The following is a 22,475-nucleotide window of genomic DNA, read 5'->3' as shown; positions in this document are numbered from 1 at the left end:
TTGATGCCAATACTTTTGTACTTTCTCTCAAGAACATTTTTAATTCTGGACTTTTACTTGTAACAGAGTATTTTTATATTGCAGTATTGGTACTTTTACTTAAGTAAAGAATTTGAGTACTTTTTCCACCACTGTGCTTGAGTAAATGTACTCAGTTACTTTTTACACCACTTGTTTTTTTTCTTCCGGAAACCTTCCAGCCAATCAGCGCGTCGTGCGTCTGCGGCTCTGGATGACGCACAATGCGTGCGACGCACACCACACACTCACTCACCAGCATGTGGGATTTGTTGATGGTTGTGCATGTGATCTGATGTTAAATACATTATTATTGATTATTGCTTCATTATTGTCTGGAAAACCCCTGTGTTTGTGTCCCGTGTGGTGAGCAGCATGGCAGACACCAGTCTACAGTTCAAAACCAAGTAAGTCTCGTGTTACATGTGTTAAATACACACAATACACTGTTAGCTTTAGCTCAATGTGGCTAACTGAGCCAGAACACAACATTCAAGATAGTTTTCATGTGTATTATTAGCAGTGGTGGAAAAAGTACTCAAATTCTTTACTAAAAGTACCAATACTGCAATATAAAAATACTCTGTTACAAGTAAAAGTCCAGAATAAAAAATGTACTTGAGTAAAAGTACAAAAGTATTGGCATCAAAATGTACTTAAAGTACCAAAAGTAAAAGTACTAAATATTTGAAAATAGCAGATCTACAAGCTCACAACGCGTCGCGATGCGACGCGTTGTGAGCTTGTAGATCTGCTATTTTCAAATAGCCTAGGTATAAAATAGGGCTAAAGTGGTTAATGTATGTTTCATTATATCATAATTTACATCTGAAAAGTAACTAGTAACTAAAGTTTTCAAGTAAATGTAGTGGAGTAAAAGTACAATATTTGCCTCTGAGATGTAGTGGAGTAGAAGTAAAAGTATTGGAAATTGGAAATACTCAAGTAAAGTACAAATACCTCAGAATTGTACTTAAGTACAGTACTTAAGTAAATGTACTTAGTTACTTTCCACCACTGATTATTAGGCCTGCATCTTATTTATATACGAGTAGTAAACACAAGACTATCATTCATTGGTTTTGGTTCCTCAACATTGTTGCAGCAATAACAACAACAAATAAGAAATAAATAATGCAACAGTAGTAAAGTAGAAGGTAAAGAGGAATAGTAAATGATGTACATTAATATCATAGAGGTGATAATGTAAAGGTCTAACATTGCTAACTGTACTGTCTGTATATCCAGTCATTTTGGGCCATAAACAAGAAGTTGAAGGAGCTAACATCATGTATACCTATACTACATTACTTAAGACCATTTTTCAAATACATACATTTTTTTTAACATGTTGGACAAAATAACTACATCAAGGTGCCCACTCTCCCTTAGTGCCCACTCTCCCTTAGTGCCCACTCTCCCTTAGTGCCCACTCTCCCTTAGTGCCCACTCTCCCTTAGTGCCCACTCTCCCTTAGTGCCCACTCTTCCTGTATCCCTTGAAGGTGCTGTGTGCATGGGTCCTTCTTATATCATATACATATGTGCACAGTATGTAGTTATAAGTATCTATTTAATGTGTGTGTGTGTGTGTGTGTGTGTGTGTGTGTGAGTGAGTAAGTACAGTAAGTACATTTATGTGTGTGCGCACGTATTTGTGCGTGCATCTTTAATTTGCAAAGTCTCAGGTGCCTGAGTGTGGTGTGTGTGTTTAAATATTGTAGTCAGGTGTGTGAGGGCTGCTATGTGCCACCATTTGATGAGATTTTAGCCTCTCAGACCAAAATCTTAGAATATTTTGTTGTCGTTGGATGAGATTCTGTCCACAATTCCATCCATGCTGTAATGACGTTGGTACCAATAGGAGAGATGACAGGCAAACGTTGATCAAAATAACAATTATTTAATCAAGTAATGCAGATGGTTAACAATAATTTAACTATTGAGAGCGTAAAATGGAACGGGTCCATTTGTTTCCATTTTACGCTCTCAAGAGTTAAAGATCTATAAGGGTCCATTTGGTTACCAACTCTCCATCATTTAGCTGGGGACCACCTGACCTGGAACCCCCTCATGGACCACTGGTGGTCCCCGGACCACTGGTTGAGAACCACTGGTCTATAATGTCAATCGTTCATAACCTGATCGCCTGGTGGAGGAAGTAGCTTTTCCGCAGCCTAGTACTGTCCTTGGTCTTGAGGATGCCGAACCATTGTGTCATAGCATTTCAGTATATAACAGTGATTCAAATCTATGTCCTCTGTCTGTTTCCCTCCAGCTATGCAGCTTCCAGCAAGATAGAACCGTTTTATAAAGGAGGAAAAGTGCAGGTGAGCTGTTTGACTTGACTTTTAATATCTGTCCTGCCTGGTCGTATACTCAGTATACGACCAGGCAGGCAGTTTGGTCATTTTGGATGCACACAGTATTACTAATACTGTGTGCATCCAAAATGACCAAATGTCCATGTAATGGACGTGGTGTTTCTCAGAGTTGACCCCCAGGAGTCGTTGAGGGGGGTCCCCAACAAAGTGGGGATTAGTTTGATTTCACAGATATTTTACGTTTAGAAGTGTACTAGAAGTTATCACAAAGGGGTCCCTAAAACCAAATCTAATCAAATTGATAGATTGACATCTTTATTGACAAAACTGCGTATAGATATACAAACATATATTTGCATATAATATCTGTAAAAAGTATAAAACACAGTAAAGCTTGAGAGCGTATTCCCATTGTGGTCCTTTTGAATGGGGGGTCGGACGGTGTACTTTTACATACCAAAATGAGGGTCCTTGAAGAAGCTGTTCACCCCAAAAAATGACTTATTTTCTACCAATTACACACCCCATGAAGCCTTGAATTCATGGATGTTTTTTTGTTTTTGTCGCATTCCTAAGCCTAAAAATCTCGCCTGCCCTAAATGTAAATCCTGGGGACGCCACTGTTCATGGGGTGTGTAATTGATTGAAAATAAGCCATGTTTTGGGTGAACTACTCCTTTTAATGTGAAACAGTTTGAGAACCAGTTGCTTAATGTTCAATTCTACATTTTCCGTCCTCTTCTTCAGATCAGCACAGATGAGAAGTACATATTTTGCACGTGCGGTTCACGCGTCAACGTGCTGGAAATCAGCACGGGGAAGATCGTCCACAGCATCGAGCAGGTGAGTCCCACACACTCCACACGCTGACAAGATAATAACACGTGGTTAGCATATATACCATGTTCGTTCCACTGTAACATCTACCTAGCCTGGTAAACCCTCCCTCCGGTAAATTCTATCCAAACGATATCTTATAAGTAAATTCCGTGCCTCAAAATAGAAGTTAGAGAGCTTTTTGAAGTAAAAAAATAGCGGAGAATATAGCGGACAAGAAAAAGATGGCTGCCGTTCGTGTTTTGGGCTCACTCGAACTCGCCACCTGATTGGCCAACTGTCGCTGTCAATCACAGAACGATGTGCGACGACGCTGATAGGCTCGGTTAGCTGGTAATTTCACTAGAAACCCCCACAATGGGCTATCAGGCCAGACTCACTCCTGGAATCAAATAGAAATGAGATTTCCGGAGGGAGGGTTTACCAGGCTAACATCTACCCATATTATTGTTATTATCATTATTACAGGATGATCAAGAGGACATCACGTCATTTGCGCTCAGCTGTGATGATGAGGTAAGAGCAAACACTGGAGAAACAAACATGCTGTTTATTTATGCTCACGTCACTCTACTTCTAAAGCCTAATCTATTATCCATAGTAAACCACTAGCCAAAAAGAACAGACCTACAAGCTAACGACAACGTTGTTAGCTTGTAGATCTGTTCTTTTAGGCGAGCGACAACCCTGGTGTGATAGATCAGTGGTTCTCAAACTTTTTCATGTCAAGGACCCCCAAATTGACACTTACTAGCCCGTGGACCCCCATTTGAAAAGATAAGCCAGGGACCCCCATAAGAGGAAGATAATTTTTTACGGCTCTAGCAGTGATTCTCAACCATTTTAATTTCAAGGACCCCCAGTTTGACATGCATTAGGCTACGGACCCCCATATAATGGCATTTCTATCTCTGGGACCCCAATTCATATTGTAAAATGTTACAATGTTAATTTAACTCAGAGAGTGTACAAATGGAACCAAATGGTCCATTTGGTTCCATTTGTACACTCTCTGAGTTACAGACCCATAAGGGTCCATTTGGTTCCTATCCATCATTTAGCTGGGGACCCCCTGGAACCCCCTCAAGTACCCCTGGGGGTCCCCAGACCCCACTTTGAGAACCACTGTGATAGATTATAATGCTGTTGTCGGAACCTTGTATCAAATGTTTTCGTGAATGAATGCTTCATCACACAAGAGTGTTGCACAGAAGCAGTGAACATAGCCCATCACAAGCTTGTAGATCGGCTATGTTCACTTTTTTTTTAGATATTTGGAAAATAATAATAAAAAAAGGAACGTTTTTGGACACACAAGGTTTCCACCCGACAGCAACGGTAAATGAAGCACGACACTTTACCGTAAAAGAGCCGTCGTATTGCGTCATCACACGTGTCTCTCTCTCTCTCTTGTCTCCCAGATGTTGGTGACGGCCAGCAAGGCTCTGGTGTTGAAGCAGTGGGACTGGAGGCAGGCTCAGGCTCAGTGCACCCGCTCCTGGAAGGCCATTCACAACGTACCCATAGCCAGCATGACCTTTGACCCCACCTCCACGCTCCTGGCCACAGGTCAGTCAGCTGACCCAGAGGCAAATCACCTGGGCTACTTACTGTGTGTGTGTGTGTGTGTGTGTGTGTGTGTGTGCGTGTGTGTGTGTGTGCGTGCATGCATGCATGCGTGACATAGTGCGTGACATAGTAAGGTTTCCTGTTCCAGTTAATTTTCCATAGCTTTGTTTATTTTTGGCTCGGCAGCAGATTTTTATTTATAATTTTTTTTTTCTGTAACACGATAATCAGAGTTTAAACAACTATAAAATATAAAACAAGTAAAGACAATGACAGATCATTTGGTAAATGTTCCGGCTGCGTTATAAAATATACAACGTAAATAACAACAACAACAAACAGTTATACAGATACAAACAAAAACAGGACAACAACAAACACTCTTGCTCTCGTACCCTCCCAGCACAGATCGTGCCCTCTTTCCCTTACTCCCCCCGTCTCCTTAAACAATGCGTTGCCTTATTGATCATAACATATTAGTTACAATTATACGTTTTATTTTTGTATTATTATTTTTTTTAATAAAAAATAGAAAATTATGCATTTAGGCAGATCCATTGTACTACATATAAATGTACATCAATGGCTGGGCAGCAGATTTGAACCAGAAAAGCATGTGTTTCCTAATAGAGGTGCTCGGATCGATCGGCCACCAATTGAACATTTCACTCCAAATGATGCACCATTTAAGTGGTATAAAAGTCAATCAGATAGTAAAATATCGCTTTGTATCTTTGTGACAGTCCTACACATGCTCCCCTTCCCCTTCCCCCCCCACACACACACACATACACACACACACAGGAACAGTTTTGACATATAATAATTTTGGAAATATAAAATTTTTCCCCTTACGCACAAGATCGGTATCGGCCGATCGTAAGAGAAAAAAATCCGTGATCGGAATCGGTCTAAAAAAAACCTGATCGGAGCATCTCTATTTCCTAATACACATTCTATGCCCTGGAACAGTTCTGTTGACCTAATTGGGAATTTTCAATAATTATGAATAATTATAAATAAAACAAATGGAACAATTATCCCAAGCATCTTTTTCTGCATTATGTGCTGTAAACCCAAGTTTTTATAAATATTGTGTTGTGTTGCAGGTGGCTGTGACGGAACCATTAAGATGTGGGATGTAATAAAGCAGTACTGCACTCACAACCTTAAAGGCTCGTCTGGTGTTGTAAAGTAAGTCCACAACTCTGCACATGAGACCACCTGCCTCTAAACCAGTGGTTCTCAACCAGTGGTCCGGGGACCACCAGTGGTCTTTGGGGGGGTGCCAGGGGGTCCCCAGCTAAATTAGTCAAAATAATTTTAACTACTTAGCTTTGGCTATTCAAAAATAGCAGATATACAAGATCATAGCGCGGCACCGAGTGCCGCGCTATGATCTTGTAGATCTGCTATTTTTGAAAAATCTTGAAAATGTGTGCATGTCTTTGAATATATATATATTTTTAAAGCAAAAATGTTTTACTCCAATCTTTGCTTCTGGGGGTCCCTGGCACAAAACTTTTCAGATGGGGGTCCGCGGCCTAATGTATATCAATTTAGGGGTCCTTGGCCTGAAAATTGTTGAAAACCACTGCTCTAAACTAAAGCACTTGTAGGTTGACAGCTTGTTTCTTGGTTTAAAGCAGGGGTCTTCAAAATGGTTCAGGCCAAGGAGTTCCCCGTGGCTGAGAGAGAGATGAAGCGGGGACCCCCCACTAACTACATGTTGTATAAAATTGTGTTGCAGATTAAACTTTTTCATAGATTTCATAGATAGCTTCATAGACTTGTTTGAATGACAGCACTATCATTAGTGCCGTGTTGTGTAAATTAATGTTTTTGTTTGGTTGTTGTGCACACATTTAACCACTTACATTTAACCCTCCCATCATGTAAAGCGACTTTGAGTACCCAAAAGAGCGCTATATAGAGTACAGAAGTCCTGACGTCACTCGTTCATCCCCTGGTTCGTAAAGTAATGTCTCTATGGAGAATAACATTTTCATCTTAGAATCGTCTCATATAAGAATTGTGTTCCAAAAATAAACAAACTGTCTCAGCGATATTGTCAGGGAGGAGGCTCTGTATCGTTTATGATAGTCAGTCACTTATATTTGATACAGTCTGTTTCTGGTGAAAATGTAACTAATTCGGCGGAAGTAACATTATCGTTTTCTCACCGTCAGTTGATGGTTCATATCCATAAGAGTCAAACCGCCGGGATCATTTGTTTATCTTTGGAACACAGTTCTTATTTGACGCGATATTAAACACGTCTATGGGGATTCAGAATGGGGTGGAAAACCGCGAACCAGGTAGGATGTGTAAATTACGTCAGACTTCGGTGCTCTATAAATCGGAGATATTATTAATCTCAGATTTGAGATATCACAATAAGTGTTCTTCTTGGTTTTTGTGTGGTCCAGCCTGGTCCAGTTCCATCCCGACATCGGCCTGCTGCAGCTCTTCTCCTCGTCACTGGACTGTGGCATCAGGCTGTGGGACCTGCGCTCCAGTCAGTGTGTGTGTGTCCTCCAGGTCCACTACAGCGCCGTCACCTCCCTGGCCTTCAGCCCCGACGGTGACACCATGGTCAGGTACGATAGCACCCACCACAGACGCTACGGTACACTACTCTATAGGACAAAAACCATACTTTCTGTTCCTGCTTGGGTCCTCCTGCATGACCTAGGTTTTGTCCAGTGTTGATTTCATCGACTAAAACTATGACGGAAAATGTTGGTCGACTGCCTTTTTTCACTGACGAAAACGAAATAAAAACGAAATAAAAACTAAGCTATGATGACTAAAACTAAGACTAAATATACTGACAATGTTGTCAAGAAATAAAAACTAGACTAAAATGTTAGTGAGGGATCTAGTGGAGAAGAGATCCAGTAGAACTAAAAGACAAGTCATTTTATGTTTGGTTGCGCTCTGGTGTTGCGCTCTGAAAATAGCCGATCTACAAGCTCACAACGCGTCGCTGTGAGCTTGTAGATCGGCTATTTTCAGAGCGCAACCAAGTGTAAAATCAGCCATTACGACGCCATCAAGGCACCGCCAAAATACATATTAGTCGACTAAATCAACTGTAGATTTAGTCGACTAAAACTAGACAAAAACTAAAACATTTCAGATGACTAAAATAAAACTAAATGGAATTTTATTCAAAGGACTATGACTAAAACTAAATCAAAATCAACACTGATACATTAGTTTTAATACTTTGTGTGTTGGTGTTTGCAGCTCTGGCAGGGATAACGTCTGTGTGGTGTGGGATCTACAGACGCGTGCGGCCAAAAGAACTGTACCCGTCTATGAGGTGAGACTGTGTGACTTGTGGGTTATATGTAACGGGTATAAATGTTTTTATGGTGTGACGAAAAGGCCAAGCCTTCTAGAACAATGTTTTTTTTTGTTTTTAAGATTTTTAAATGGGGGGGGGGGGGGGGTGGGCGTTTCTGCCTTTTATTGAATAGTACAGTTGAGAATGACAGGAAATAGCCAGAGAGAGACAGGGAGTGACACTCAGAAAAGGCCGTCAGGGGCGCCCGCTGGCCTAGCGGTCCAGGTGCATACCACATACGCTGGTAATCCAGCTTGACAGCGTGTCGCGAGTTCGACTCCCGATCCCGACAACCTTTGCTGTGTGTCAACCCCCCATCTCTCTCCCCATTTCCTGTCAGCCTACTGTCCTGTCAATAAAGGCATAAAAAGCCCCCAAAAATAGCGTTAAAAAAAAAGGCCGCCGGGCTCGGGAATCGAACTGTCGACTCGCTGCATTAGAGCCCATATGCAGATATATATATATATATATATATATATATATATCTACTGTATGTAATGTAACTGTATGTTTGTCCCTTCAAAAGTAGACCAATCCGTAGCTCATGCCACTAATGTGCATGACATCACGAAACAGAACCAATAGTGGTGTTCAGTGGTGAACGTTGTGATGTGTGTACAGCAGCTTCATTCACAAACTGAACACAGAGAAACTGTACTGTTGACAACTAAAGAATGGACGGGGAGGCCATGCCGTTATTAGACTGAAGTCTTGATTTCTTATCCTTTACAAAGATGTGTTGATTTCAGTGTCTTGCCTTAATTAAAATGTATAAAAAATTGTACTTGTTTTGTGTATGTTATTATAACAAGCAAAAAAAAAAAGGTGGATCGTTATCAGCTTGCCTTCCGCTGTCAGGTTTATTGTGCTGACGATAGGGCCGGGTATTGCCTACGACCTCACGATAGATACGTATCATGATACAGAGGCCACGGTACGATATGTATCGCGATACGCGTTGATCTTGAATAATGACCGTGTTCTACTAAATTTACTTTTGCAGAGTCCTAGACCTCGGATGTTTTGACCAATATATTGTCAGAAGATTAAACGTTTTCAAATCAATTTGAAAACATTTGTTGATCAAATTTAAACAAAAAGTAAATAAATACAAATACAAATAAATAAGGTTTTGATATTTAATCATTAATAAATGCAAATGAAATATTCTCTTCATTTGTTTTTTTTACTGCAACACACACACACACACGCACACACACCATAGCTGATGTTTTTTTGTTTTAAAGCCGCGTCACACCGGCCGCATGGATATGGTAGCCACTATCGATACGATTATCGGCAAGGAATACGATAAGATTATTGCCGTATCGATTAATTGAACACACCCCTAGCTGACGATGGCATTGCTTTTGCACACGTCGAATCATCGTGTTCAGGTTTTGGTACCCAGCATTACCGGCCGGCTTATTGTGTGGGTGAAATATGGTCTCTCTCTCTCTCTCTCCTGTAACAAAGCAAGCGGTAGTATTGATGTGAAGGTTTTGGGCACCGTATGCCTGTTGCTCACATTGTTGTGTTTTGCCTGCAGGCTGTGGAAGGCGTTGTGTTGCTCCCTGATGATGAGGACCTCTCGCAGATCGGACTGAAGAACAAGGACTTGCATTTCGTCACAGCGGGCAGCAAAGGTCTGTCTATTGCACTGACCTCACAGATAAACCCACATAGTGATACAGTGTTGATTTTGACAGCAATTTTTGATTTAGTTTTAGTCATTTTTGAATATAATTCCATTTAGTTTTAGTCAGTTTTACTCAACTAAATATCATAAGGTTATAGTCGACTAAATCTACAGTTGATTTAGTCGACTAAAATGTATTTTGGCGGTGCCTTGATGGCGTCATAATGGCTGATTTTACACTTGGTTGCATGCTGAAAATGGCCGATCTACAAGCTCACAACGCGTCGCAGCGCGACGCGTTGTGAGCTTGTAGATCTGCCATTTTCAGAGTGCAACACCCGAGCCCAACCAAACATAAAATGACTTGTCTTTTAGTTCTACTGGATCTCTTCTCCACTAGATCCCTCACTAAAATTTTAGTCTAGTTTTTATTTGTTGATGAAATTGTCAATATATTTAGTCTTAGTTTTAGTCAACATAGCTTAGTTTTTATTTCGTTTTTATATAGTTTTCGCCTTTCGGCAGTGAAAAAAGGTAGTCGACGAACATTTCTCGTCATAGTTTTAGTCGACGAAATCACCACTGCCGTCTACTGCACTGACCTCACAGACAAACCCACATAGTAATACTGTCTGCTGTCGTCTGTCGTCAGTGGCTCAGGGGTAGAGTGTCCGGTAGAGCGGCCGGATGGCAACCGCAAGGTTTCCAGTTCGATCCCGGGCTCCCCCAGAGTTAGTGTGGAAGTGTCCTTGAGCAAGACGCTGAACCCCTAGCTAATTGCTCCCGATGAGCAGGTTGGTGCCTTGCATGGTTTCCTCCGCCATCGGTGTGTGAATGTGTGTGTGAATGGATAAAAGCGCTATATAAATGCACCATTTAACCTCTTTCAACCTGGCACCCCTGTTTTGGGCATGTCATTATAAGTGGGGAAAAAAATGTTAAAAAATTACAGATCTTCACTTTTTGAGTTTTTATTCAGCATAGAGAGTGGGGTTCTTAAGACAGGGAAATATACATTACATATGCATATTGTTTTCTTTTTTCCCCATACGTGCAGACGAACATAACATGCATAACAGTATAGGACTTCACACCCAACATATTAACAAGAATATGAGATAATTGAATGGTTTAACTAAATGAGAACATTAAAAACAAAGCAAGACATTCCCTTACCCTTTTCCCTCCTACTTGGAACCTTGTCTCCCTCTCACTTCACCATATAGAAGGCATATAAAAGATATCTTAAAAATTATTGACTCTACAAAAAATCTACAAATTATAACGAAAAAAGATAACGTAAAAAAAAGAAAAATAGCAGATCTACAAGCTCACATCGTATGTCATAGCGACGCGTTGTGAGCTTGTAGGTACGATGAAGTATAAGACCTTAAGTTGGTTAAGAACTGCATGGTTAAATGTTTGTCCCCTCCTCCTGCTTTCTCCTCCTGCTTTCTCCTCCTTCCTCCTCCAGGCGTGTTGAGAGTGTGGCAGGCCAGCACGGGGCGCTGCGTCTACACCCAGGTCATGACCTCCTCGGCCCCGGCCTCCGACAGCGAGGAGAAAGAGGAGGACGCGGGCCCCCGCAGTCTGACCCACCTGCTCCCCATGCCCTCCTCCTCCAGACTGGCCACGGTCACTGCAGAACACAACATCCAGCTCTACCGGCTGCCTGCCCTCAGCACAGAGCAGCAGGTCGGTGGAAGAAAGTATACAGATATCTTACAATTTAGTCGTTTGGCAGACACTCTTTATCCAGACCGACTTAGCAGCAAGCAAGGTAAACGCATACATTAAATCCAGGGGTCTTCAACAGGGGGTCCGGGACCCCTAGGGGGTCCCCAGAGTTACTACAGACGGACCGCCAAATTATTATTATTTATTTTAGTGTGATATGATTTTTCTTTTTTGCATTAACCACTTGAACCCTAGCATCCCAATTCTGGGGAGAACTTTTTGCCAAAAATAGCAGATCTACAAGCTCACACGAGGCGTTGTGAGCTTGTAGATCTGCTATTTTTGACACAGGGATATTAGGTGTCGAGGGAAAATGGAGCAGACCAGGTAAAAAAAAAAAATATTAATCTGAAACACAATTTTATGCAATATAGAGGGGGTCCCTGCTTCATCTCTCTCTCAGCTAGGGGGTCCTTGGCCTGAAAAACGTTGAAGACCCCTGCATTTAATGCAGAGAGACAGTGTGGTGCCTCAGTAATCTAGGACCACGAGTACACCAAGAACCTAGCATCAGTCTAAACAGTGTAATATAAAGAAAAACAAATGTATACATTGAAACTATAGGATGCCAGATAAACAAATTAACCCAGCTTCTGTCTAAATAGCATGCCATCTAAATTACATTGTAATCTTTGCATAAGACAAAGGCATGGTCCTCAAGGCTAGGTGAAGTGCTACTAGTCGCTCATATAGGAGATGTATCCTTGGTTAACTTTCAACTAAAACACTTTGAGCATCAAAAATGGCAAATATATATATAAATATATATATCCATGTTTTGATTATTCTAGAGTTATTCTGATCCCGATACCAGACAGTATCGGTATCGGAAATGCCTCCGATATAGTCTAAAATGCTGGATCGGTTATTGGTGCGTACGCAATCCAATATCATGTCATTTATCATGAGATGAAAGCTCATTTACGCTACACAGGAAAACATACAGTGCTAGAGGAGAGTGTAAAGTTAGAGTCAGCAAAATATCATAGTCAGAATGGCATGAATTCTATATTTGTTCATGTTTTACAAAGAGTTTAACATCTACTGTATTTGTATAATTTTTTAACACATTTGAATGGTACTTGGTATCGACCGAGATAAAGTGCAGAGTTTGGTATTGATATCGGGGAAGGAAAATGTTTTAACATCTCTGCTGTGTTGATTTTGACAGCACATTTTGATGTAGTTTTAGTCATAGTCTTTTGAATAAATTTCCATTTAGTTTGTCATATTTTAGTCATCTGAAATGTTTTAGTTTTTGTCTAGTTTTAGTCGACTAAATACCATAAGGTTATATCCGACTAAATCTACAGTTGATTTAGTCGACTAAAATGTATGTTGGCGGTGCCTTGATGGCGTCATAATGGCTGATTTTACACTTGGTTGCATGCTGAAAATAGCCGATCTACAAGCTCACAACCCGTCGCGTTGTGAGCTTGTAGATCTGCTATTTTCAGAGCGCAACACCCGAGCGCAACCAAGCATAAAATGACTTGTCTTTTAGTTCTTACTGGATCTCTTCTCCACTAGATCCCTCACTAACATTTTAGTCTAGTTTTTATTTGTTGACGAAATTGTCAATATATTTAGTCTTAGTTTTAGTCATCGTAGCTTAGTTTTTATTTAGTTTTCGTCAGTGAAAAAAGGTAGTCGACCAACATTTTCCGTCATAGTTTTAGTCGACGAAATCAACACTGCATCTCTGGTGGCGACGTAATTAGTGTCAGCAAGGCAGACCACACTACCTGCTTTGCTAATAGTCTAAGTCTTAAGGTAATTCTTGTGCCGTTTTCTTGTCTTCACACCTCGTTCCCCGTGCAGTTTGTGGGCTACAATGACGAGGTCCTGGACGTGAAGTTCCTGGGCAAAGGGGACAGTCACATCGTGGTGGCCACCAACAGCTCCCAGATCAAAGTGTTCCACCTGCTCAACAACAGCTGTCAGATTCTCTATGGACACACAGGTCAGTAAGAGGCTCTCACCAGCAGAGGGCAGTACATGACCGACAAATGAACTTAGTCTTGGAAGCCTTGGAAGTCTTAGGTCTGGAAGCAGGTGCACGTCCTCTATGTGCCTTCCTTGGCCGTGGGTGTTCAGCTAACAAAAATATAGTTAAAAAGAATCCACAACAAAGTGTAAATAACTGGGAAAGACAGGAGGACTGAGTTTACATAAACTATATATATTGTTGCGCCATGATAAACAAGGAAGTGCAGTGGATCAAATAGAATCACTTCGTCGGTTGTTTTCAAAAAACATTCTTGAGAGCAACGTTTAGTTGTAAATGACATTGTTTGTTTGTTTACATGGCTGTCATGTTGGATAAAGCATGAAACCAAGCAGCGCAGGCTGGTTGACATGAGCAGGTGTTCTGAGTGTCTGATTAGACAGCGGCCCGTTATAGAGCTCATCGGTCATTATCAAGAAATAATGACCGATGATTGACCAATCAGAATCAAGCATTCAACCAAGCTGTGTAATAAAGAGCAATAAATACCCCTCCGCTTCGCGTTGGGGTCTAATAACCCTGTCAGGGTTTATTTCTCAATAATGACCTGCTCCCCATTGAATATCCCTTGTTTACTGAAGCCACCAGAGGGCGATGGTGCCTTTTAGTGACAGTATTGAACACTAGCTCACAGCAGATGCATCTCATCACCTTCAAAGTGCAAGGTCACTGAGTGAGGAGAAAACCTGTTCCCCCCTTTATGAAGATAGAGAACCATGGGAGCCATTGTCTTCACTTTGAGCACACAAGTTAACCGAGAGAGAACGTGGGCTCACTTTGTTTAACTTTGTTTACACGGTTAAACTCTGGGAAAACTTTGTTTGATTTGTTTAACAGGCTTAACTCTGGGAAAACGTTGATTAATCTGTTTACCCTGTTAACTCAGAGAAAACATTGATTCACATCTCAAGAAGAAACAGATTTTCTTCGATTGTTCGAGTTTACCACTTAAACCCTAAACAAACAGTGACAATATATTTTTAATGTTCTTTATATCATTCTTATTATGTTGTCTTGTTTTTAACTTTCATTCTTTATTATTATAATAGTTTATAATATAAAGGTTTTTAATATCGTTCTTATGTTTCGTTTTGAACGTTTATTTGTTATTTCCAACATTGATGTGATTTGTGTGCTTATTGTACAGCAACATGTACAGTAAATATGTTTGGAATGGCGCTTTTATAGGTTTACTTAGTTACTTGTAGATCGGGTATTTGCGAATTATCTTTTATTTTTTTAAATCACTTATAATGATGTTTATAATGATGGCCAAAATGTGGACGCCAGGTTAGAAGTAGTTAAATGAGACAATGATGAAACGTGCCCTCGCTGGCACAAATCCAATCAAATCAACCTTCATTTATAAAGAACATTTAAAACAACTGAGACTGACCAAAGTGCTGTACAGGGTAAAACAAACAATCAAAGCATAGGCATATACATTTACTAAACTATTTATGTTGGCTATGCACAAAATAACATAAATAAGACGTGATTAAAAGCCAAAGGAAACAAAGAAGCGTTAAGTAAAGAAAAAAACTCTGCTGGAGCCTGGGGGTCACACGGTTTTCTAAGTCAGTGGTTCCCAGACTTTTTAGCTCGAGACCCAACTGAGAAATTGGTTTGGTCTCCCAAACTAGTGAAAATAGCCGATCTATAAGCTTATAATCTTGTAGATCTGCTATGTTCGCTACTACTTAACTCATTGAGTGCCATTAGCGTGTTTCACGTGTTTTACCGCTATGGTGCAACGTGCCATTAACATATTTCACGTGTTTTTGAAGAATCCAAGATATCATTATCTGATGATTTGCAGCTCCATCCACTCCTTGTTTAACTTACAACTGAAAAAGGCTGTATCTCGCTTCCTAAGCACTTTTTTTGAACTTTGAAAAAAATAAAAATAAAATCGTACTGTAGAGAAATAGCCAGAAATAATTCAGGCACTCAATGAGCTAAAAGTCATTTATGGAATAATTGTTTTTATTTCATTATTTTTCATAAACATTTTTGAATTTGTTTTTGATTCATGAAAAATTGTGAATTTCTTGGGGGGATTTTTAGAAAATGTTTTGAAATAATAACACTCTGAAACAAAATGTAGGAAACAAAAAGTAAAGGGATTTCTTTTTACCCGCGACCCATAACAATCTGCGGTTCACGTGCCCCAACCTTGGGTCCTGACTCACTGTTTAGGAAACCGTTCTAAGTCACGAGATGGCCTGATATCCATCAGCGTGAAAAAAGTGAGCTGTCATTTCCGACGTGACTCAGACTTTTCCTCTCTGTCGGCTGGGCTTTCTTTGTGTTGCGCCGAGTCGACTGGTTGTGCAGGTTTGACCAACGACCAGTGGTGGAAAAAGTTCTCACATTTCTTTACTCAATTAAAAGTATCGATACTGCATTGTAGAAATATTCTGTTACAAGTTCAAGTCTGGAATTCAATAGGTTAATGTATGTTTTGTAACAATAATCAAAATCTACAAAGTAACTAGTAACTAAAGTTTTCAAATAATTGTAGTGGAGTAAAAGTATAATATTTGCCTCCCAGATGTAGTGGAATAGAAGTAGAAGTATAGAAAATTGGAAATACTCCAGTAAAGTAAAAGTATCTCAAGATTTTACTTAAGTACAGTACTTGAGTAAATATACTTTCCACCATTGCTGACAATGAAGGCCTCTCCCCCCCCTCCTCTTCCTCCACAGATACCGTCTTTGCGCTGGAGGTGTTCAAGAAGGGATCGCTCTTTGTCAGCAGCGCCAAGGTGAGCGACAGCGTTGCCAGATTTCGCGAGAGAAATAAGCAACCAGGATTGTGAAAACAAGTAACAAGCGAATATAGGCCACACGAGCACTTTAAACCTAGATACATCGGCTATTTGAAAATAAGCGATCTACAAGATCACAGTGCGTCGCATCGCGACGTGTTGTAAGCTTGTAGATGGGCTATTCATATTAATTTGGGGGTCCTTGACATGAAAATGTTTGTTTAAACAACATTAGGAAACAAGCCCAAATAAGCAGCTACATTTTACAAGCAACTTCATTTTACAAACAAGCCCCAAAAAACTGCAAGCGCTACCAATATTTACAAGCGAGTTTACAGAAAAACAAGCCCAAAGTCGCTTATAATAAGCAGACATGGCAACACTGGTGAGCTGGCATGATGCAGCCATTTCCCTGTTTGAGTAGGAATGTCGAACGAACACGTGTCGGGCATCCACTGGGAACTTGAGACAAAACACGACTGTTGTGGCAACTGTTTGAGGAAGTCTGAGGAATTTTGTTTGTCTCCGCTTTGCCAGACCGTGCCAGCAACAGTAGATAAAAAAAAAACCTGTCAAGAAAAGTAATTGACTTGACCTTTCAAATTCAAATGACACCGTACAAGCAAGAGCTGCAAGCCAGGCAAGTTTATTTGTATATATGTCACAGGGAAAATGGCATTCCAGGGAAATTGACAGGGGAGCGCTTGTTTTATAGGCACGGGGTGGTGCTGCGAGGCGGGGCTTTGATGCGAGGACGACGACCACAACAACAACATACTAACCAGGAAGCTACGCTAGGGAAACGCTGAAAATAAAATGGATAATATGAGAGAAATACTCAAGTAAAGTACGAATACCTCAAAATTGTACTTGAGTAAATCTACTTTGTTACTTGCACCACTAGTACAAGCCTCAGTGGCGCACTTCGATAATCATTGGACTCCCCACCCACTACCACTGGGAGCCGGGGTTTGACTCCAGCTTGGGACATTACTTTTTCAAACAACCGCGGACTACTTTTTTTTCGCTGATAAAGTATAGTTTTGGACCATGACGGAAGGCGCTCCGACTTAGCAGACCTTGAGGCAGAGGAGTCGCGCCCGAGCGCCTCCAGGCGCGAGTGCCCGCGACGACCTGCCGATGGTCTGCTAGTCGACTTAAGCGCCGTCCGAGTTATGTACCGATAGGCACAGAATCGTAAATGATGTTGTGTGGGGACTGCGTTTGCCCCAAGTGCCACTCACTGCACTAACATAGCCCGCCAGGCCCGCCCCCTGGAGAGTGTGTGTGTGTGTGTGTGTGTGTGTATGTGTGTACACGCGCGCGTGTGCGCATGCGTGTGTGCGTGCTGGTTTGTGCATGCGTGCGTGTGTGGTGTGGGGCTCATGTCTGGCTTGCATTGCCCTCTAGCGTTGATTCTACAGAATTGCATGAGGGGCATGAAAACAAGCGTACCCCTTTCAATTTCCCTGGAATGCCATTTTCCCTGTAACATATATACTGTAGCACATTTCAACATTTCAAAAACAAGGCAATTATATGTGCTTTGCATAAAACAGTAAGCATTACAACACAGAGAATTAAGACACACATTAATATTATATTACTAGGCCGATGCCTATTGGGAACGCACGCCCCTCTAATTGATGCAATACCCATTGTAAGTAAGCTTTGTTTATAAAGCACCTTTCACAAATACGTTACAAGGTGCTGTACAATGAACCACAGTGTAAACAATAAAGTTAAAACAAGTCAACACAAGGCACATAACTAGGAGCAATAAAACATCAAGAAATTAAAGCAAAAACCTGCACAAGTGAGTCAGGTAAAAACTCGCTACATCACACCCTGGGATCCTCAGTGATTAACACGCAAAGCTAGAATTTGCTGGGAACAGACAGACTGACACACACACAGAGACAGATATTATGTGCATTTATAGATTATTATTATTATTATTATTGTTATTAAATAAACTGGTGTAATTAATTATTAGTTGCCAAGTAATGGAAGATGTACCTAATTTGATAACTGTGTGTGTGTGTGTGTGTGTGTGTGTGTGTACGTGCGTGTGTGTGTGTTCAGGACAAGTCGGTGCGTGTGTGGAGAATGGACGTGGCCAGTGGTCAGGTGTCCTGCGTGGCTCAGGGCACCGGTCATTCCACCGGCGTCGGCACTGTCACCTGCTCCAGGTAAACTATGACATCACACTGTCACCTGTGACATCACACTGTCACCTGTGACATCACATGCTGCGTTCACTCTTGACAGCTTCAAAAAATCTAAGATACAAAGCAACTCTTTTATTATCTGTCACTGAGTTGCTGTTGACACATTGATTGATCATCACGCTCGTCAAGCATGCGTCTGACAAGCGAGGAAAATGTAAAGGAGAATGTAAAGCATGCAGAGTTCAAAAAGAACATGTGACTGGATGACAGAAATAATTACAGTTTACAGTTTACAGTTTAGGCATTTAGCAGACGCTCTTAACACATTGCATGCCAGTCGCGTAGATCTACGCGAACCTATTTAAAGCCGCAGCGTGTCAGTCGCGTAGATCTACGCGAACCGCCGATTCCCATTGTAATCGCCCCAGGTGCACTTTCCGAATTTTTTTGATCCATTTCCGTTTCCGGTTTCCGGTCGGAAACGGAATTATTCGGGTTCCGGTTTTTTCGATCGTATCCGCTTCCTGTCTGGGATCCTGTTTAAAACTCGATTTTCTCGGTTGTTTTTCTCCTCGCTGATCACTGTTTACCGTTGATCGGCTGTAGCTTCAAGATGGCGGCACGGATTTGGAAACTGTTTTCGCTGGCCGTTTCTCACGGATCCACTGTGTGTTTAGAACCAAATGAACGCGCACTTTTAACTTATTTAGCGAGGTCTGTGGCGACATGAAAAAAACTAAAAAACAACAATAAAACACTGGCACTGGTGAGTACATTATGAGATTAAACTCTGGCATGGAATGTGTTAATCCAGAGCGATTTACAGTAAGCAAGGACTGTAGACTTTGTAGCAGCTACGGGTGTAAAGTAACTAAGTACATTTACTCAAGTGCTGTACTTTCGTAAAATGTTGAGGTATTTTTACTTAACTGGCGTATTTCCAATTTTCAGTACTTTTACTTCTACTCCACTACATCTCAGAGGCAAATATTGTACTTTTACTCCACTATAATTATTTGAAAACATTAGTTGCTTTGTAGATTTTTTGTGTCTTCATGTGGCTGGCGTTCACACTGGCGGCTACATGGTAGCCTAGTAGCCGCCAGTGTGAACGCAGGAACACTGTCACCTGCTCCCGGGTCAAACGACATCACAGTCATTACAGCGTGGTCAGGTCATTAGTCCTGTAGGGTTTCTTTTGTTTGTTTTTATGATGGAGCCAACTCATCATTTTTATGAGGAAGTTGCTCTGTAAACTGTAGATAGTTTTGGTTTGTTGCTGGGTTCTAAGTTCAATAAGGATATAAGAGAAGAAATTAGGATAATCCTTCTGCCTCTTTCCTGTGTGTGTGTGTGTGTGTGTGTGTGTGTGTGTGTGTGTGTGTGTGTGTGTGTGTGTGTGTGTGTGTGTGCGTGTGCGTGTGTGCGCGCGTGTGTGCAGGTTGAAGGAGTCATTCGTGGTGACCGGCAGTCAGGACTGTACTGTGAAAGTGTGGGATCTCCCTGATGACATCACCGCCTCGGGAGGGGACGTTAAACGACTCTGTGCACGTGTCACTGAGAAGGCCCACGACAAGGTGACCATAAAACATAGTCTTTATGCAGTGAGGGTTGCAAAACACACGCTGCTAAAGCACTCACGTCGTACACACATTAATTATGTTTAACCCCATGAACCCTGTAGCGTTCACATCGGCTAGTTTTCGCTTTGGAGAAAAGCGCTATATAAATGCAATGCTGATATACAAGCTCATAGCGCGGCATTGAGTGCTTCTATGAGCTTGTAGATCTGCTATTTTGGAAAAAATCTTTGCAAGTCAAGTCTTTGCTTCTGGGGGGTCCCAAGGAACAAAACATTTTGAGATGGGGGTCTGAGGCCAAATACATAATCTAAAAATGTTTTCTAAATCCTAACCATATGTTGCTATATCAGTGGTGCTCCAACTTTTCCATGTCAAGGACCCCCAAAATGATATGTATTTGGTCGCGGACCCCCCCCATCTCCAAATATGCTGTTCCAGGGACCCCCAGAAGCACAGATCGAAGTAAAAAATGTTCGCTTTGACAACCTTTCTGCAAGTGTTATCTCTGTTATCCTAGAAATACATGATGGGGTCTGACAGAGTCCATGTTTACTCAGCCAGTCCAGACCCAACATTGAGATGGCTGTGTGTGCGCTAGACAACTTTTCCCAAAGTGAACATACAGAGAAACAAAACTTAACTGTTAGCTTAATCTCATTGTAATTTACCCTTTAAGACCTGGAACGCATCTGTGTCATTTTAAGATTTCTTTAAAATGGCTTGTAGATCTGCTATTTTTAGAAAAATCATGGGAAATTGTTGCAAATCTGAATAGATATATATTATATATATATTTAAAGCAAACATTTTTAACTCAAATCTTTGCTTCTGGGGGATTCTACAAATGTCTTCTAAATCCTAACAGTTTTTTGAAAAAAACGTATGTTGCTATAATCAGTGGTTCTCAAACTTTTTCATGTCACCCCCAAAATGACATGTATGCGGACCCCCATGTCGAAATATGTTGTTCCAGGGACCCCCAGAAGCAAAAAAAAATGCTTTAAAAAATGTATATTTAAACATTTGCACATATTTTCCCCCAAAAAATCTAAAAAATGCAGATCTGTTTTATAATGTAATAATTTATATCAGTAACTAGTAACTAGTAACTACATTTTTCAAATAATTTTAGTGGAATAAAAGTACAATATTTGCCTACTTCTCTGAGTAGAAGTAAAAGTACTGAAAATTGGAAATACTCCAGTAAAGTAAAAATACCTCAACATTGTACTTAAGTAGTACAGTACTTGAGTAAATGTACTTAGTTACTTTACACCACTGTTGCTTGGTGTACATATAGAATATAGGATTTCATCGTGATTTGTAGGGGTGTGCCGAGATATCGTCCCGCGATATATCGCGATACGTTTTCCTGACGATATGTATCGTTTTGGGAGAAAAAAATATCGATTTTTTACAATAATAATAATCAGGCATGCAAACAGCCCCGAGGTGAAAAGGGTGACAACACGTTGTATTTTTTCGGGTCAGGTGTCACACTATTGCCCTATTTGGATTCAAAACGGCTATTGTAGCTGAAAAGCTACAAGTTTGCATGTCTGAATAATGCAAAACAGAAGTATTTGTTTGCATTTGCTTTCCCCCCCCCATATATTTTCATAATAAAAAAGTGCCATATATCGTATCATATTGATATCGTATCGATGTCGTGAGCCCAATATCGTATCGTTTCATGAAATTCGGCACACCCCTAGTGACTTGTGATTTCTTGGCACAGTGGGAGCATCTAAAACCACATGCATGGAAAGCAGGCGTTTCAGTGGAAGAGCCCGCAAGGCTCTGTGGTTCCATGTAAAACCACAGAATAAATATTACATGCACTACAGTGTCAGGATGAATGAAAACACTGTGTGCTTGAGTGCGTTCTTGTGTTGACTCATTTTTAGAAGGAAGTGCATTTGCCACGGAGCATTCCGGTCATTACAATGAGACACCTGTGAAGTGGATAATAGGTCAAATCAATCATAATCATAATCCTCCTCCCACTTGTCAGTCTTCTCTCTCTCAGAACATAATTAACTCATTAAGAACGGGTACGCATCTGTATCATTTTAAGACTTCTTTGGGCTATTCAAAAGTAGCAGACCTACAAGCTCATGGTTCTGCTCAAATCTGCAAAAAAAAAAAAAAATCTTGAACATTTTTGCAAATCTTTGAATATATGTATATATATATATATGTTTTAAAGCGAACATTTTTTACTCCGATCTGTGCTTCTGGGGGGGTCCCTATAAGCTATGATGTCACTCACTCTCGACGGGTACAAGCAAGCGGAATCTTTGATGCTGCGTGTCCAGAAGACTGTGCAAGAACAGCAGTATCATAAACACAAGATAGTACTAGGTTTTAAAATAAATTAATAATAAAGAGCAAGAAATACAAGATGAGATGAAAGAAAGGAATAAGGTTAAAAAGGAAAGGCAAGACACACCTAAATCCTCTGTAA

The 22,475-nt window shown here is 40.8% G+C and overlaps 1 protein-coding gene across 1 annotated transcript in view; it reads left to right on the top strand.

Moving 5' to 3' along the window:
• Window positions 1–277: 277 nt before the first annotated feature.
• tbl3 (transducin beta like 3) overlaps window positions 278–22,475 on the top strand; it is a 50,784-nt gene continuing 28,586 nt past the window's right edge. The window contains 14 exon segments of the mRNA XM_080445904.1: window positions 278–425; window positions 2,296–2,347; window positions 3,089–3,184; window positions 3,647–3,694; window positions 4,600–4,747; window positions 5,857–5,941; window positions 7,177–7,347; window positions 8,000–8,075; window positions 9,649–9,745; window positions 11,213–11,433; window positions 13,297–13,438; window positions 16,193–16,251; window positions 18,340–18,446; window positions 19,867–20,002. Of these exon segments, the coding sequence (XP_080302030.1) occupies window positions 394–425; window positions 2,296–2,347; window positions 3,089–3,184; window positions 3,647–3,694; window positions 4,600–4,747; window positions 5,857–5,941; window positions 7,177–7,347; window positions 8,000–8,075; window positions 9,649–9,745; window positions 11,213–11,433; window positions 13,297–13,438; window positions 16,193–16,251; window positions 18,340–18,446; window positions 19,867–20,002 (1,470 nt within the window). The 5' untranslated portion in view covers window positions 278–393.

This window comes from Gymnoscopelus braueri, assembly GCF_963280865.1.
Source record: "Gymnoscopelus braueri genome assembly, chromosome: 13".
NCBI lineage: Eukaryota > Metazoa > Chordata > Actinopteri > Myctophiformes > Myctophidae > Gymnoscopelus > Gymnoscopelus braueri.
Note: the sequence above shows the minus strand (reverse complement) of the source record. Positions and strands in the feature narration are given on the sequence as shown.